General features: G+C 47.3%; 1 protein-coding gene across 1 annotated transcript in view; it reads right to left on the reverse strand.

The window, feature by feature from the left end:
* Positions 1 to 6,379, reverse strand: part of Ttc39a (tetratricopeptide repeat domain 39A) — a 52,738-nt gene extending 46,359 nt beyond the window's left edge. The window contains exon 1 of the mRNA XM_045139393.1: positions 6,296 to 6,379. Coding sequence (XP_044995328.1) covers positions 6,296 to 6,348 — 53 coding nt within the window. The 5' untranslated portion in view covers positions 6,349 to 6,379. The remainder of the gene's footprint in view (positions 1 to 6,295) is intronic.
* Positions 6,380 to 14,020: the final 7,641 nt, after the last annotated feature.

Raw genomic sequence — 14,020 nt, forward strand, 5'->3', positions numbered from 1 at the left:
AGTAGGGTTCCTCCCCCATTTTTATTTACTTTTGGTTTTTCCAGGTAGGGGCTCACTCTAGCCCAGGCTGACCTGGACTTCACTATGTAATCTCAAGGTGGCCTTGAATTTACGGCGATCCTCCTACCTCTGCCTCCTGAGTGCTGGGATTAAAGGCGTGCGTCACCACCACCTGGCTGAAAGTAGATTTTCTTAGAGATCCCAACCCACAGGTTATATAGCCTTGGACTTGTTAATAATTTACAAGTGTACAGGGCCATCATCATGTGCTCTTAAAGAGGGTTGTGACAGTTACGGCTTCTGTGTTTGTCTCTGTTTTTGTTTGGTTTGGTGAGTCAGGGTCTCACTGTGTAGAGTAGGCTGGCCTTAAATTATTATTATTGATATTATTATTATTATTGGTTTTTCAAGGTAGGGTCTCACTCTAGCCCAGGCTGACCTGGAATTCACTATGTAGTCTCAGGGTGCCCTCGAACTCACGGTGATCCTCCTACCTCTGCCTCCCGAGTGCTGGGATTAAAGACGTGCACCACCATGCCCGGCCTTTTAAAAATTATTTATTTATTTGCTAGGAGAGAGAGAAGGTGCACACCAGGACCTATAGCCACTGCAAACGAACTCCAGATGCATGCAGCACTTTGTGCATCTGGGTTACATGGGTCCTGGGGAATTGAACTGGGGTTCTTAGGCTTTGCAGGCAAGTGTCTTAACCGCTAAGCCATCTCTCCAGTCCCATCCCTTTCATATTTTGAGGAGGGGCGGGGAGCAGGGAAGCTAAAGTTAAAGGTAGCCATGTCCCAAGGTCACACAGCCAGTGGGGACAGAGAGGAGAATTACCAAGGAGCAGGCTGAGTTACTCTCTGAAAGATCCTTGATAGGGAATATTTAACCAGCTGTTACTGGTCTGGAGAGATGTCTTACATAGGAAACAGGCAAGGGGATCATTGAAAATTTAAGGCCAAAGCTGGGCATGGTGGTGCACGCCTTTAATCCCAGCACTCGGGAGGCAGAGGTAGGAGGATCACCGTGAGTTCGAGGCCACCCTGAGACTCCATAGTGAATTCCAGGTCAGCCTGAGCTAGATAGAGTGAGACCCTACCTCGAAAAAAAAAAAAAAAATCAGTAGCTTTTTGATATGCTAGTGAAAAAACTCACTGAGGAAGAAATCAGGAAAACAATTCCATTCACAGTAGCCTTAAAAAAAAAAAATAAAATAAAATAAATAAATAAATAAATAAATGCCCCTGGAATGAATCTAAGCCAAGAGGCAAAAGGCCTCAACAATGAAAACTTTAAAACATTGAAGAAAGAAATCAGTGGGGAAGACGTTGGAAGAAGAGATCTCCTACCTTATGGACTGGAAGAATTAATGCTGTGAAAATGGCCATCCTACCACGAGCAATCTACAAATTCGATACAATCCCAACCAAAATTCCAGGACCATTCTCCACAGAAATTGAAAAAATAAAAAAAACCCCTAACATTCATATGGAAGCACAAAAGACCCCCAAAATGGCCAAAACAGTCTTGAACAAAAGCTGTACTGATGATCAGGGCTGGAGAGGTGGCTTAGCCATTAAGGTGCTTGCCTGCAAAGCCAAAGGACCCAGGTTCGATTCCCCAGGACCCACATTAGCCAGATGCACAAGGGGGCGCACGCGTCTGGAGTGCGTTTGCAGAGGCTGGAAGCCCTGGCGCGCCCATTCTCTCTCTCTCCCTCTGTCTTTCTCTCTGTGTCTGTCGCTCCAAATAAAAAAATTATATATACATACATACATACATACATATATATACACACACATACATGAGCCAAAGGAAGGGTAGGACTCCTTACAACGTGCTCCTCCAGACACAAAATGGCCTGGATATCCATGACCTCACAGTGCCTGACACTCCCTACACAAGACCATCATAACAGGAGGAAAGATGATGACATCAAAATAAAAGAGAGACTGACTGAGATGGGGAGGGGATATGATGGAGAGTGGAGTTTCAAAGGGGAAAGTGGGGGGAAGGAGGGCATTACCATGGGATGGTTTTTATAGTCATGGAAGTTAATAAAAATTTGGGAAAAAATGGTGCTGAGGAAACGGGAAACGTACATGTGGACGAATGAAGTTAGCCCCTTGTGTCTCGGTCTGCACAAAAACCAACTCCAGACGGATCAAAGAACTCAACGTAACATACTGGACTCTAAAAACTGCTCAAAGAAAAAGTAGGGAGTACACCACAAGATAACAGGCATAGGGAAGAGGGCTCAGCAGTTAAAAATGCTTGCCTGCAAAGCCTGCTGGGCTGGATTCAGCGCACATAAAGCCAGATACAGAAAGCAGTGTGTGCTACAGGCATTCATTTGCAGTAGCAAGAGAAGAGGCTCTTGCATGGCCCCCCACACATACGCGTGTGTGTGTGTGTGTGTGTGTGTGTGTGTGTGTGTGTGTATGTAAAAAATAAAAAATATATGGGGCTGGAGAGATGGCTTAGCAGATAAGGTGTTTGCCTGCAAAGCCAAAGGAGCCAGGTTCGATTCCCCAGGACCCAGGAAAGACAGATGCACAGGGGGCGCACGCATCTGGAGTTTGTTTGCAGTGGCTGGAGGCCCTGGCACGCCCATTCTCTCTTTGTCTCCTCTCTATCTCTCTGCTTGAAAATAAATAAATAATATATTAAAAATAAAATATTAAAAAAATAAAATTAAAATATTTGAAAAACAACAACTATTAAAAAAAAGAAAGGAGGGCTGGAGAGATGGCTTAGCAGTTAAGCACTTGCCTGTGAAGCCTAAGGACCCCAGTTCGAGGCTCGGTTCCCCAGGTCCCACGTTAGCCAGATGCACAAGGGGGCGCACATGTCTGGAGTTCGTTTGCGGTAGCTGGAGGCCCTGGTGTGCCCATTCTCTCTCTCTCTCTCCCCCTCTTTGTCAAATAAATAAATAAAAATAAAATATTTTAGCCGGGCGTGGTGGCGCACGCCTTTAATCCCAGCACTCGGGAGGCAGAGGTAGGAGGATCACCATGAGTTCGAGGCCACCCTGAGACTACATAGTGAATTCCAGGTCAGCCTGGGCTAGAGTGAGACCCTACCTTGAAAAAAAAAAAAAAATCAGAAGCTTTTTGATATGCTAGTGAAAAAATTCACTGAGGAAGAAATCAGGAGAACAATTCCATTCACAGTAGCCTTAAAAATAAATAAATAAATAAATGCCCCTGGAATGAATCTAAGCCAAGAGGCAAAAGGCCTCAACAATGAAAACTTTAAAACGTTGAAGAAAGAAATCAGTGGGGAAGACGTTGGAAGAAGAGATCTCCTACCTTATGGACTGGAAGAATTAATGTTGTGAAAATGGACGTCCTACCACGAGCAATCTACAAATTCGATACAATCCCAACCAAAATTCCAGGACCATTCTCCACAGAAATTGAAAAAATAAAAAAAAACCCTAACATTCATATGGAAGCACAAAAGACCCCCAAAATGGCCAAAACAGTCTTGAACAAAAGCTGTACTGATGATCAGGGCTGGAGAGGTGGCTTAGCCGTTAAGGTGCTTGCCTGCAAAGCCAAAGGACCCAAATGGGTGCGCCAGGACATCCAGCCACCGCAAATGACCTCTAGACACATCCACCACCATGTGCATCTGGCTTACGTGGGTCCTAGGGAATCAAACCTGGGTCCCTTGGCTTTGCAGGCAAATGCCTTAAATGCTAAGCCATCTCTCCAGCCCTTGTTTTTCTTTCTTTGAGGTAGGGTCTCACTCTAGCCTGGGTTGACCTGGAATCAACTCTGTTATCTCAGGGTGGCCTTGAACTCATGGCAATCCTCCTACCTCTGCCTCCCAAGTGCTGGGATTAAAGGCGTGCGCCACCACGCCCAGCCAAACATTGGTTTTTTTTTTAAAGGTTAAAAAAATATATATAAATAGTGTTACTCTTTGGGGGGAAAAATCCTTTCTGTAGGAGAATTGGGGAATTGGCTTTGATGAGATTTGAATCTCCCCAGTGGTCCCTGGCATCTGAAAAGAGAAGTTTCTCGGACTGGGGAAATGGCTTAGCAGTTAAGGCGCTTGCCTGCGAAGCCAAAGGGCCCAGGATCCACATAAGCCACATGCACAAGGGGGCACACGCATCTGGAGTTCATTTGCAGTGGCTGGAGCCCTGGCGCGCCCATTCATTCTCTCTCTCTCAAATAAATAAATAAAAAGAAAAAAAAATGAATAAAATCCTTTTTCTGTAGGGTAGCAGAGCCATCTTAAATTAAAGCAATATCCTGCCTAAAGTCTGCTAGAATTTTCCAGCACACAGTGGAAACCAGTCTCCTGTTTGTTCTAGCTAGCTTGCCTCCTAGAAGCTCCTCAGGCACAGATCTCCAATTCCTGGGCCCTCCTCTGTGCAGACAGACAGACAGACATACACACACACACACATACACACACACACACACACACACCCCTCAGGTTTTGCGGTACATCCTCTCTAGAATTGCTCTGAGCACAGTCAGCAGTAATGTGCAGCAGGTCACTTCATTACCAACCTTCCATCTGTTTCTGATGCTTAGTTAGCCCAGCATCTTGCACTAGAATATCGTCTCTTAGAGCAAGCTCCTGTCTGCCCAAAGGGGAAGCGTCACCCCAGTACCTTATGCAATGCCTGGAACATGGAAAGAGCTCCTCGTGTGCAAAGACAGGATGACAGTCGTGAAAGAGAAGGAGCTGGCTAGAACAAACCCTGGGCACGCTGACCTTGACTCGGGAAGGGAGTCAAAGGCTCATCCGGAAGAGGTCTCTTCCTGGAGTGTCCGGAGTGGAGAGTTACCAGCATCTTTAGCGCAGTTCGTAAGAGGCCAGTTTGGCATTGCTGGGCCACAGTAAGACCAGGAGCATGTTGGGAGATATGGACCTAGATGAGTCACAACCCTTCCCCTTGGGGACCTTGAATTTTATTTCGTTTTTATTTTAAATTTATTTATTTGAGAGAGAGAATGGGCACGCCAGGTCCTCCAGCCACTGCAAACTCCAGACGCATGCGCCACCATGGGTAGCTGGCTTACATGGGTCCTGGGGAACTGAACCTGAGTCCTTAAGCCACCACCTTAACCACTAAGCCATGTCTCCAGCCCATGAATTTTTTGTTTATTTATTTGAGAGTGATAGGCAGAGAGCGAGAGAGAGAAAAATGAACTCCAGACGCGAGCACCACCTTGTGCATCTGGCTTATGTGGCTCCTGGGGAATCGAACCTGGGTCCTTTGGCTTCGCAGGCAAGCGCCTTAACCACTAAGCCAGCCCTCCAGCCCTGGCCCCTGAATTGTAATGCCTAGGTGAAGAGCAGCCTTGGGGGGGGGGGGATTACAGAGAAACGGATCACTAGCCCACGCCTGAATGGGGGTGGAGTGCTGACAGAGTTTATGTAAGCAATGTAAGAGGAATGAATGGCTTCCAGAAGCATCCAGGAGATAAAAATCAGCAGGGCTGGAAGCCTGGGGTGAAGGCGAGGAGGGAGGTGTCACAGCTGACTACCAGATTGCAGGCTTGGGCAACTAGCTGGATGACTGCGGCATTTGCTGAGCTGGGGACTCAGGAGAAAGAACAGGTTTAGGGTGAAGATGTGAAGCTTGGATGGCTGGTTTGTTGAGCTGGAGATGTGTGTGTGAGAGAGAGAGAGAGAGAGAGAAAGAAAGAGAGAGAATAGGCACGCCAGGGTCTCCAGCTGCTGCAAACAAAACTCCAGACGCGTGCGCCACCTTGTGCATCTGGCTGATGTGGGTCCTGGGGAATCGAACCTGGGTCCTTAGCCTTCTCGGGCAAGTGCCTTAACCACTGAGCATTCTCTCCAGGCCAGCAGTGAGTCTTAAGATGTAAACATGAAGGGCTTATGGGGAGGGGGTCCCAGCTTCTAGAAGAGGAGGCTAGGGCTGTCACTTCTCTGGGGGAACTCAGTGAAGGCGCTGACCTAGCAAGGATGTGGGGGGCAGCAGGAGGGGAGAGGAGTGAGACTCAGCAGTAGGCGGTGACCCGTCTTTCAGGAGTTGAACTTGAAGCTGTGGTGCACGTAATTGTGGTGGTGGTGGGGGGTGATCAGGACCCAAGATTCCCGCCTAGCAGGAGTATAGCACCTTGCTCTCGCTGGAACTGTCACATGGGGCAGGGTGCCAGCTGCCATCCATCTGCAATGCCCCAAGTAGCTTGGGGAGGGGCTGCAGCTCCTGGCCCCTGCTGCCACCCATCGGCTGGGACCACAGCAACCCTTGGATGGCACACTCCCCCAGCACCCCGCGACTCCCCAGCTGTCCCCGCCTTACCTGGTGTCTCTTTTCCCGGAGGCTGCCTGCTTCCAGGCGGTCAGGAAGGCCATGGGCGCACGCCGGGCTTGGACAAGGACAGAGGTGAACAGCAGACCTGGATGGGAACTCACGGGGCGGGCCAGGCTGCTCCTCCACGCCCAGGTCCCTGGAGCAGGCAGGGCTGCAATTGCCAAGGCTATGGGCATTTCTGACAGGTCGAGACTCATCCTTGGGCACAGAAGAGGGCCCAGGGCAGGTCTAGAGACCGCCGTGGTGCCTTGTTAGGGTCTCTGGTGAGGCAGCTCCGTTCTCTTCCTCCTCCTACTTTTACAGGCTCTGCACCCCACCCCCGGGGGGGCTGCCTGTGGCTGGAGGGGGTCATGTTCAAGGGCACCAAGCTCACAAAATATTTTATTTATTGATTTGAGAGAGTGAGAAAGAGTCAGGGAAAGAGAGAATGGGCACACCAGGGCCTCCAGCCACTGCAAACAAAACTCCAGATGCATGCGCCCCCTTGCATATCTGGCTTATGTGCATCTTGGGGATCAAACCTGGGTCCTTAGTCCTCACAGGTAAGCGTCTTTACGCTAAGCCACCCTTTCAGCCTTTTCTTTTCTTTCCTTTTTTTTTTTTCCCCTCAAGGTAGTGTTTCATTCTAGCTCAGGCTGACCTGGAATTCAGTACGTAGTCTCAGGGTGGCCTCGAACTCATGGCGATCCTCCTACCTCTGCCTTCCGATGCTGGGATTAAAGGCGTGTGTCACCACGCCCAGCTTATTTTTTTTGTTCATTTTGTTTATTTATTTGAGAGCGACACAGAGAGAAAGAGAGAGAATGAGAGAGAATGAGTGTGCCTCTAGCCCCTGCAAACAAACTCCAGACGCGTGCGCCCCCTTGTGCATCTGGCTAACGTGGGTCCTGGGGAATCGAGCCTCGAACCGGGGTCCTTAGGCTTCACAGGCAAGCGCTTAACCGCTAAGCCATCTCTCCAGTCCTCTTTCCTTTTCTTTCTTTCTTTTTTTTTAATGAGACAGGGTCTCACTCTGTAGAGCAGGATGACCATGAGCTGACGGTCATCCTCCTGCTTCAGCCTTCCTAGTGTTGGGATTAAAGGTGAGAGCAGAGCGGGGCGCACACCTTTAATCCCAGCACTCGGGAGGCAGAGGTAGGAGGATTGCCATTGGTTCAAGGCCACCCTGAGACTACATAGTAAATTCCAGGTCAGCTGGGCTAGAGCAAGACCCTACCTTGAAAACCCAAAAAATAAAATAAAATAAAACAAAATAAACGGAAGCCTGGCATGGTGGCACACCCCTTTAACCCCAGCATGGGGAAACAGAAGTAGGAGGATCGCCGTGAGTTCAAGGCCATCCTGAGACTGCATAGTGAATTCCAGGTCAGCCTGGGCAGATAAAATGAGACCCTACCTCGAACAAACAAACAAACAAACAAAAAAAATGGTAGGCGCTGCCATGCCTGGCTCGAATCAGGTGCCAACCTCTGAGCCACACATTTTGTACAATCTCTTTTCTCCATCTCAGCAGATATCAACAAATCTCCGTTTTGCATTCGACCAAGCTGCGGTTCAAATTGTGAAACCATGTCTCAAACCCCATCTGTGTACCCCAGCATTTCACCTTGCATGTGGTCCCCAGGCGGCAGAGGCGTGGAGTGGGAGACCCCCCTCCCCCGACAAAGCCACCTCGATGGCAAGTTCACCAAGCACCAGGTGGGCCGTCACGCCCGCACGTGTCTCCCTTTCTCTGAGTGCCTGTGCCCTGCTCCTGGGAGACCGAGGGCCTGCCGATGTTGCCTTTGTGACCACAAAACCAGCCCTTGCAGATCTGGAAAGTCCAGTTAGTTTAGCTGTGGGCAGAAACCCCCCAATCCACGAGCCTCGTCCAGTTTGGCAGTGTTGACCACAGCATACGGCCAGCATTATTCGGTACTCGTGGGGCAAAATCACGGGAACTTCAAGCCTCATCTCCTGCAGACCCCCGAGCCCAGTCTCTCTCTCTTAATTAAGAAAAAAAAGGGGGGGGGGGCTGGTGGTTAAGGCATTTGCCTGCAAAGCCAAAGGACCCAGGTTCGATTCCCCAGGAACCACATAAGCCAGATGCACAAGGAGGCACATGCGTCTGGAGTTCGTTTGCAGTGGCTGGAGACCCTGGTGCATCCATGCTCTCTTCTGTCTGCTTCTTCCTTTCTCCCTCTCTCTCAAATAAATATTGAAATAAAATATATATATTTTTTAAATGGATGCAACAGGGCTGGAGAGATGGCTGAGCAGTTAAGGCGCTTGCCAGTGAAGCCTAAGGACCCATGTTTGACTCTCCAAATCCCACATAAGCCTCACGCACAAAGGTGAGGCAAGCGTAAGGTCGCATATGCCCACTAGGTGGCGCAAGAGCCTGGAGTTCGATTTCAGTGGCTGAGGCCCTGGTGTGCTCATTCTCTCTGTCTCTCTTGCTTTCTCTAAAATAAATATAAATTTTTAAAATGGAGCCAGGCGTGGTGGCGCACGCCTTTAAGCTCAGCACTCAGGAGGCAGAGGTAGGAGGATTACCGTGAGTTCGAGGCCACCCTGAGACTACATAGTGAATTCAGCCTGGGCAAGAGTGAGACCCTACCTTGAAACACCAAAAAAAATAAATAAATAAAAAATAAATAAATAAATAAAAATAAAAATAATAAATAAATAAAATAGTAAATAAATAAATAAATTTTTTAAATGGATGCAACAGCTCTGCCATGCAACAGAACCAAGATTTTTAAAATATTTTTTAATTTCCATTCTCTTATTTGAGAGAGAGAAAGAGGGGTAGATAAAGAAAGAATGAGAGGGAGAGAGAAAATGGGCACACCAGGGCCTCCAGCCACTGCAAATGAACTCCAGATGCATGTATCACCTTGTGCATCTGGGTGATGTGGGTCTTAGAAACTTGAACCTGGGTCCTTTGGCTTTGCAAGCAAGCACTTGCTAAGCTATCCCTCAAGCCCAAGAACCAAGATTTTTTATCACCTTTGGTCTTCCCAACCACCCTGTGAGGGAACAGGAAAAGAGAGGCTAAAAGACTTACCTAAGCCACACAGTTAGGAAATGATAAGGCCAGCACTACATCACTAATTGAGAAGTGGAGTTGCCCAGGCTGGCCCCAAGTTCCTGTACTTAAAACAATCCTCCTGCTTCAGCCTCCCAAATAGCTGGGACTGCAGACATGTGCCACTGTACCTAGTTTAAGATTATCTTTTATACCACTTGCTAGATATCTAATATTGTGATCTTATTTTTTAAAAATACTTTTTATGGGCTGGAGAGATGGCTTAGCAGTTAAGCGCTTGCCTGTGAAGCCTAAGGACCCCGGTTCGAGGCTCGGTTCCCCAGGTCCCACGTTAGCCAGATGCACAAGGGGCCGCACGTGTCTGGAGTTCATTTGCAGAGGCTGGAAGCTCTGGCGCGCCCATTCTCTCTCCCTCCCTCTATCTGTCTTTCTCTCTGTGTCTGTCGCTCTCAAATAAATAAATAAAATATTTAAAAAAAAAGCAAAGGCCTTCTTGCCTTTAAAAAAAATATTTTTTATTTGTAAGCAGAGACACAGAGAGAGAAAGAGAAAGAGACAGAGAGGGAGAGAGAGAGAGAGAATGAGAATGGATACATCAGGGCTTCTAGCTGTTGCAAATGAACTCCAGATGCATGTTCCCCTTTGTGCCTCTAGTTTTACGTGGGTACTGGGTTATTGAATTTGGGTCATTAGGTTTTGCGGACAAGCACCTTAACCGCTGAGCCACTTCTCCAGCCTAGGATCTGATTTTTAAAAAAAATTTTTTTGTTTATTTTTATTTATTTGAGAGTGACAGAGAGAGAGAGAGAGAAAGAGGCAGAGAGAGAGAATGGGCGCACCAGGGCCTCCAGCCACTGCAAACGAACTCCAGACGCGTGCGACCCCTTGTGCATCTGGCTAACGTGGGTCCTGGGGAATCGAGCCTCGAACCAGGGGTCCTCAGGCTTCACAGGCAAGCGCTTAACTGCTAAGCCATCTCTCCAGCCCCAGGATCTCATTTTTAAAAAATATTTTTACTTACTTATTTGAGAGAGGGAGATGGGGGAAAAGAGGTATTTAGGTAGGTAGGTAGGTAGGTGGGTGGGTGGGTGGGTGGGTGGGTGGGTGGGTGGATGGATGGATGGATGGATGGATAGATAGATAGATAGATAGATAGATAGATAGATAGATAGATAGATAGAAAGATAGATAGAAAGAAAGAAAGAAAGAAAGATAGATAGATAGATAGATAGATAGATAGATAGATAGATAGATAGATAAAGACAGACAGACAGAGAAAATGGGTACACCAGGGCCTCCTGCCACTGCGAACTCCAGATGCATGAGCCACTTTGTGCGTATGGCTTTGCATGGGTCATTAGACTTTGCAGGCAAATACTTTAACTGCTGAGCCATCTCTCCTGCCCAAAGAAATCAGAAATTTCTTTCCTTTTTCCCCCCTTTTGAGGTAAGCCCAACAGACTGTCTTTTTTTTTTTTAATTTTTTAATTTTTGGTTTTTTGAGATAGGTTCTCACTTTATCTCAGGCTGACCTGGAATTCACTGCGTAGTCTCAGGATGGCCTTGAACTCCATGGCAATCCTCCTACCTCTGCCTCCCGAGTGCTGGGGTTAAAGGCATGCGCCACCACTACCAGCTTGCCTTTTTTCTTTTATGTGACAGTGAGAGAGAGAATTGGCTCCCCAGGAACTCCGGCCAATGCAACTGAACTCCAGATGCGTGTGCCCTCTTGTATGCATGGGCGACCTTGCAGGCTTGCATCTGGCTTATGTGGGATCTGGAGAGCTGAACATGAGTCCTTAGGCTTTGCAAGCAAGCACCTTATCCACTAAGCCAGCTCTCCAGCCCTCTTTATTTATTTAGTTTTGGTAGTGCTGGGAATTAAACCCAGGGCCTTGTGTATGGGAGGCAAATGCTTTCCTATTGAATTACACTCTTAGCTCTGATTTTTTAAAAAATTGTTTATTTGAGAGAGAGAGAGAATGGGCACACCAAGGCCTCTAGCTGCTGCAATTGAACTCCAGATGCATGTGCCACCTTGTGCATCTGGCTTCATATGAGCACTGGGGAATTGAACCTGGGTTGCCAGGCTTTGCAGGTAAGTGTCTTAACTTCTGAACCATCTTTCCAGCCCTGAAATTTTTTTACCCGGAGATTTTTTTTTTTTTTTTTTTTTGAGGTAGAGTCTTGCTCTAGCCCAGGCTGACCTGGAATTCCCTATGTAGTCTCAGGGCAATCCTCCCACCTCTGCCTCCCGAATGCTGGGATTAAAGGCGTGTACCACCATGCCCAGTTGAAGAGATTTTCAAAAATAAGTGGCTTTCAAATTTTTTGTTTTGTGATCCAGTCCATATTCAATGACAAATACTATGTCATGAGTTCAACATAATGAAAATTTACATGCAGTGATTCAAAGAAAAGATACGCAGTCGTCCCAACGAGACATTCAGCTACCCAACTAGCAAAACCGGACGGTAACCTGATCACACATATTCATCTCAAAAAACTGTGCCTATGGCTTGGGTACACCAGACTGCTTAGATGAGAAAGGAGCCTGGGACAAGAGGCATTCAACGAAGAACAAAGAATTCAACAACCAAGAAACAACTTGAGCTGGGCATGGTGGCACATGCTCTTGGGAGGAAGATTGCCGTGAGTTCAAGGACGCCCTGAGACTACAGAGCGAATTCCAGGTCAGCCTGGGCTACAGCGAGACCCTACTCAAAAATCAAGTCACATACACTTTTAGACAAAGCCCTGTGACAACATTGACAGTTTAGTCTCTATATTAGTCTCTGGGAACTTGCTTTCAATAGGCACTCCCCCCACCACCCCAAGGTAGGGTCTCAGTCTAGCTCAGGCTGACCTGGAATTCACTCTGTAGTCTCAGGGTGGCCTCATACTCACAGCGATCCTTCTATCTCTGCCTCCCCAGTGCTGGGATTAAAGGCGTGCGCCACCATGGCTGGCTGCTTCAATAGGCACTCTCTTTAACTGATGAAAATAAGGTTTCAAAAGAAAAGCCAGACTTGGGAGCAGGTTGGATTTACTGAAGTAATGAATGCAACTTAATTTGAGCCTTAGTGGGAGACAGCCTTTTCAAATACATCAAACACGATGGCCTTGTGGGAGCTGATGCTTAAAAAAAAATTAATCAGGGTCTGGAGAGATGGCTTAGCAGTTAAGGCGCTTGCCTGCAAAGCCAAGGACCCAGGTTCAATTCCCCAGGGCCCCAATGTGGCGCATGCATCTGGAGCTCATTTGCAGTGGCTGTAGGCCCTGGAGCAACCATCCTCTCCCTCCTCCTCCTCTCTCTCTCTAATAAAAATAAAATATTAAAAACAGGAAAAATGAAGTTATGAAATTTGCAGGAAAATAGATGGATCTGGAAAGGATTATACTAAATGAGGTAACCCGGGCCCAGAGAGCCAAGCGTCACATGTTCTCTCTCTAGCTATAGATGATCGGACTTCCATGTGAGTAGGAAGAAACCTCAGTAGCAAAGGCCAGTAAACTAGAAAAGAAATATAAAGGGAAGAGAAAGGAAGGGAGGGGGTACTTAATAGGATGGTATTGTATATATATAAGTAAGTAGAATAGATTAATGGGGGTGAAAAGGCCCAAAGTGAGGTCAGGGGAAGAGATTGAGTAAAGGAAAGGTGGAGGGAGGGCTAATCAAAATCTAAGAGGATATAAATAAACCATATGGAATCCTACTTTTTTGGGCAATGGAACACTCAGTAGCCATAGATTGTTACTAAAAATTTTTCGGTGCCAGGGATGGGATACCTTCCAGTGAGTTGTTGGCCAGGGAGGTCCCTGATGACCCTGAAACATTATAGGCCATTGCCGAGGCCCTTGGTTTCCCACCAGGAATAGATGGTAAGACCCTACTGCTGAAGACTCCATATACTTGGGCTGCAAGGCCACTAAGAAACCCTGCTGGAACTGAGCTGAAAACCTCCTCCATGTAGACCAGCTGACAGAAAGCTGGAAAAAGCCATTCTGCATGTAGTTCAATGGGAGAGAAAGAAATCACCAGTGAAGATACTCAACAGTGGACACTGCAAGCCTAACATTTGGCCAGCCAGGCCAAATGAGCCAATGGGTGCAATAGTGGCACATCTGTCATGGTGGAAACCAAATGCCCTCTAATTGGACTGGAGTCCTGCTCCATGGGAGGGAATACATCCCTGATACTGAAAACTTAAAATAGGGGTAGTCATGAGCCCTAGGGGTGTAACATCTGCTGCTGTCTGGCTAAGTGTATAAACTATGCTTATCAAACTGCCCAGTAAGCACTTCTCTTAATGTTCATACCCTTATATTAATGCTACTCTCACTTTTGGTAGAGAATCTTCTCTTTTCAGATGGCAGTGACCTTGGGATGACTCAGAAGGCTGGAAAGAAGTGACCAGAGTGCTCAGTATTTTAATATCTCTAGCACACCTTCCAAGGCTCAGGGTCTAATGCGGAAGAGGTGGCAGAAAGAACGTAAGAGCCAAAGGAAGGGTAGGACTCCTTACAACGTGCTCCTTCCAGACACAAAATGACCTTGATATCCATGACCTCAGAGTGCCTGACACTACCTACACAAGACCATCATAAGAGGAAAAGATCATGACATCAGAATAAAAGAGAGACTGATTGAGAGGGGGAGGGGATATGATGGAGAATGGAGT

This window comes from Jaculus jaculus, chromosome 21, assembly GCF_020740685.1.
Source record: "Jaculus jaculus isolate mJacJac1 chromosome 21, mJacJac1.mat.Y.cur, whole genome shotgun sequence".
NCBI lineage: Eukaryota > Metazoa > Chordata > Mammalia > Rodentia > Dipodidae > Jaculus > Jaculus jaculus.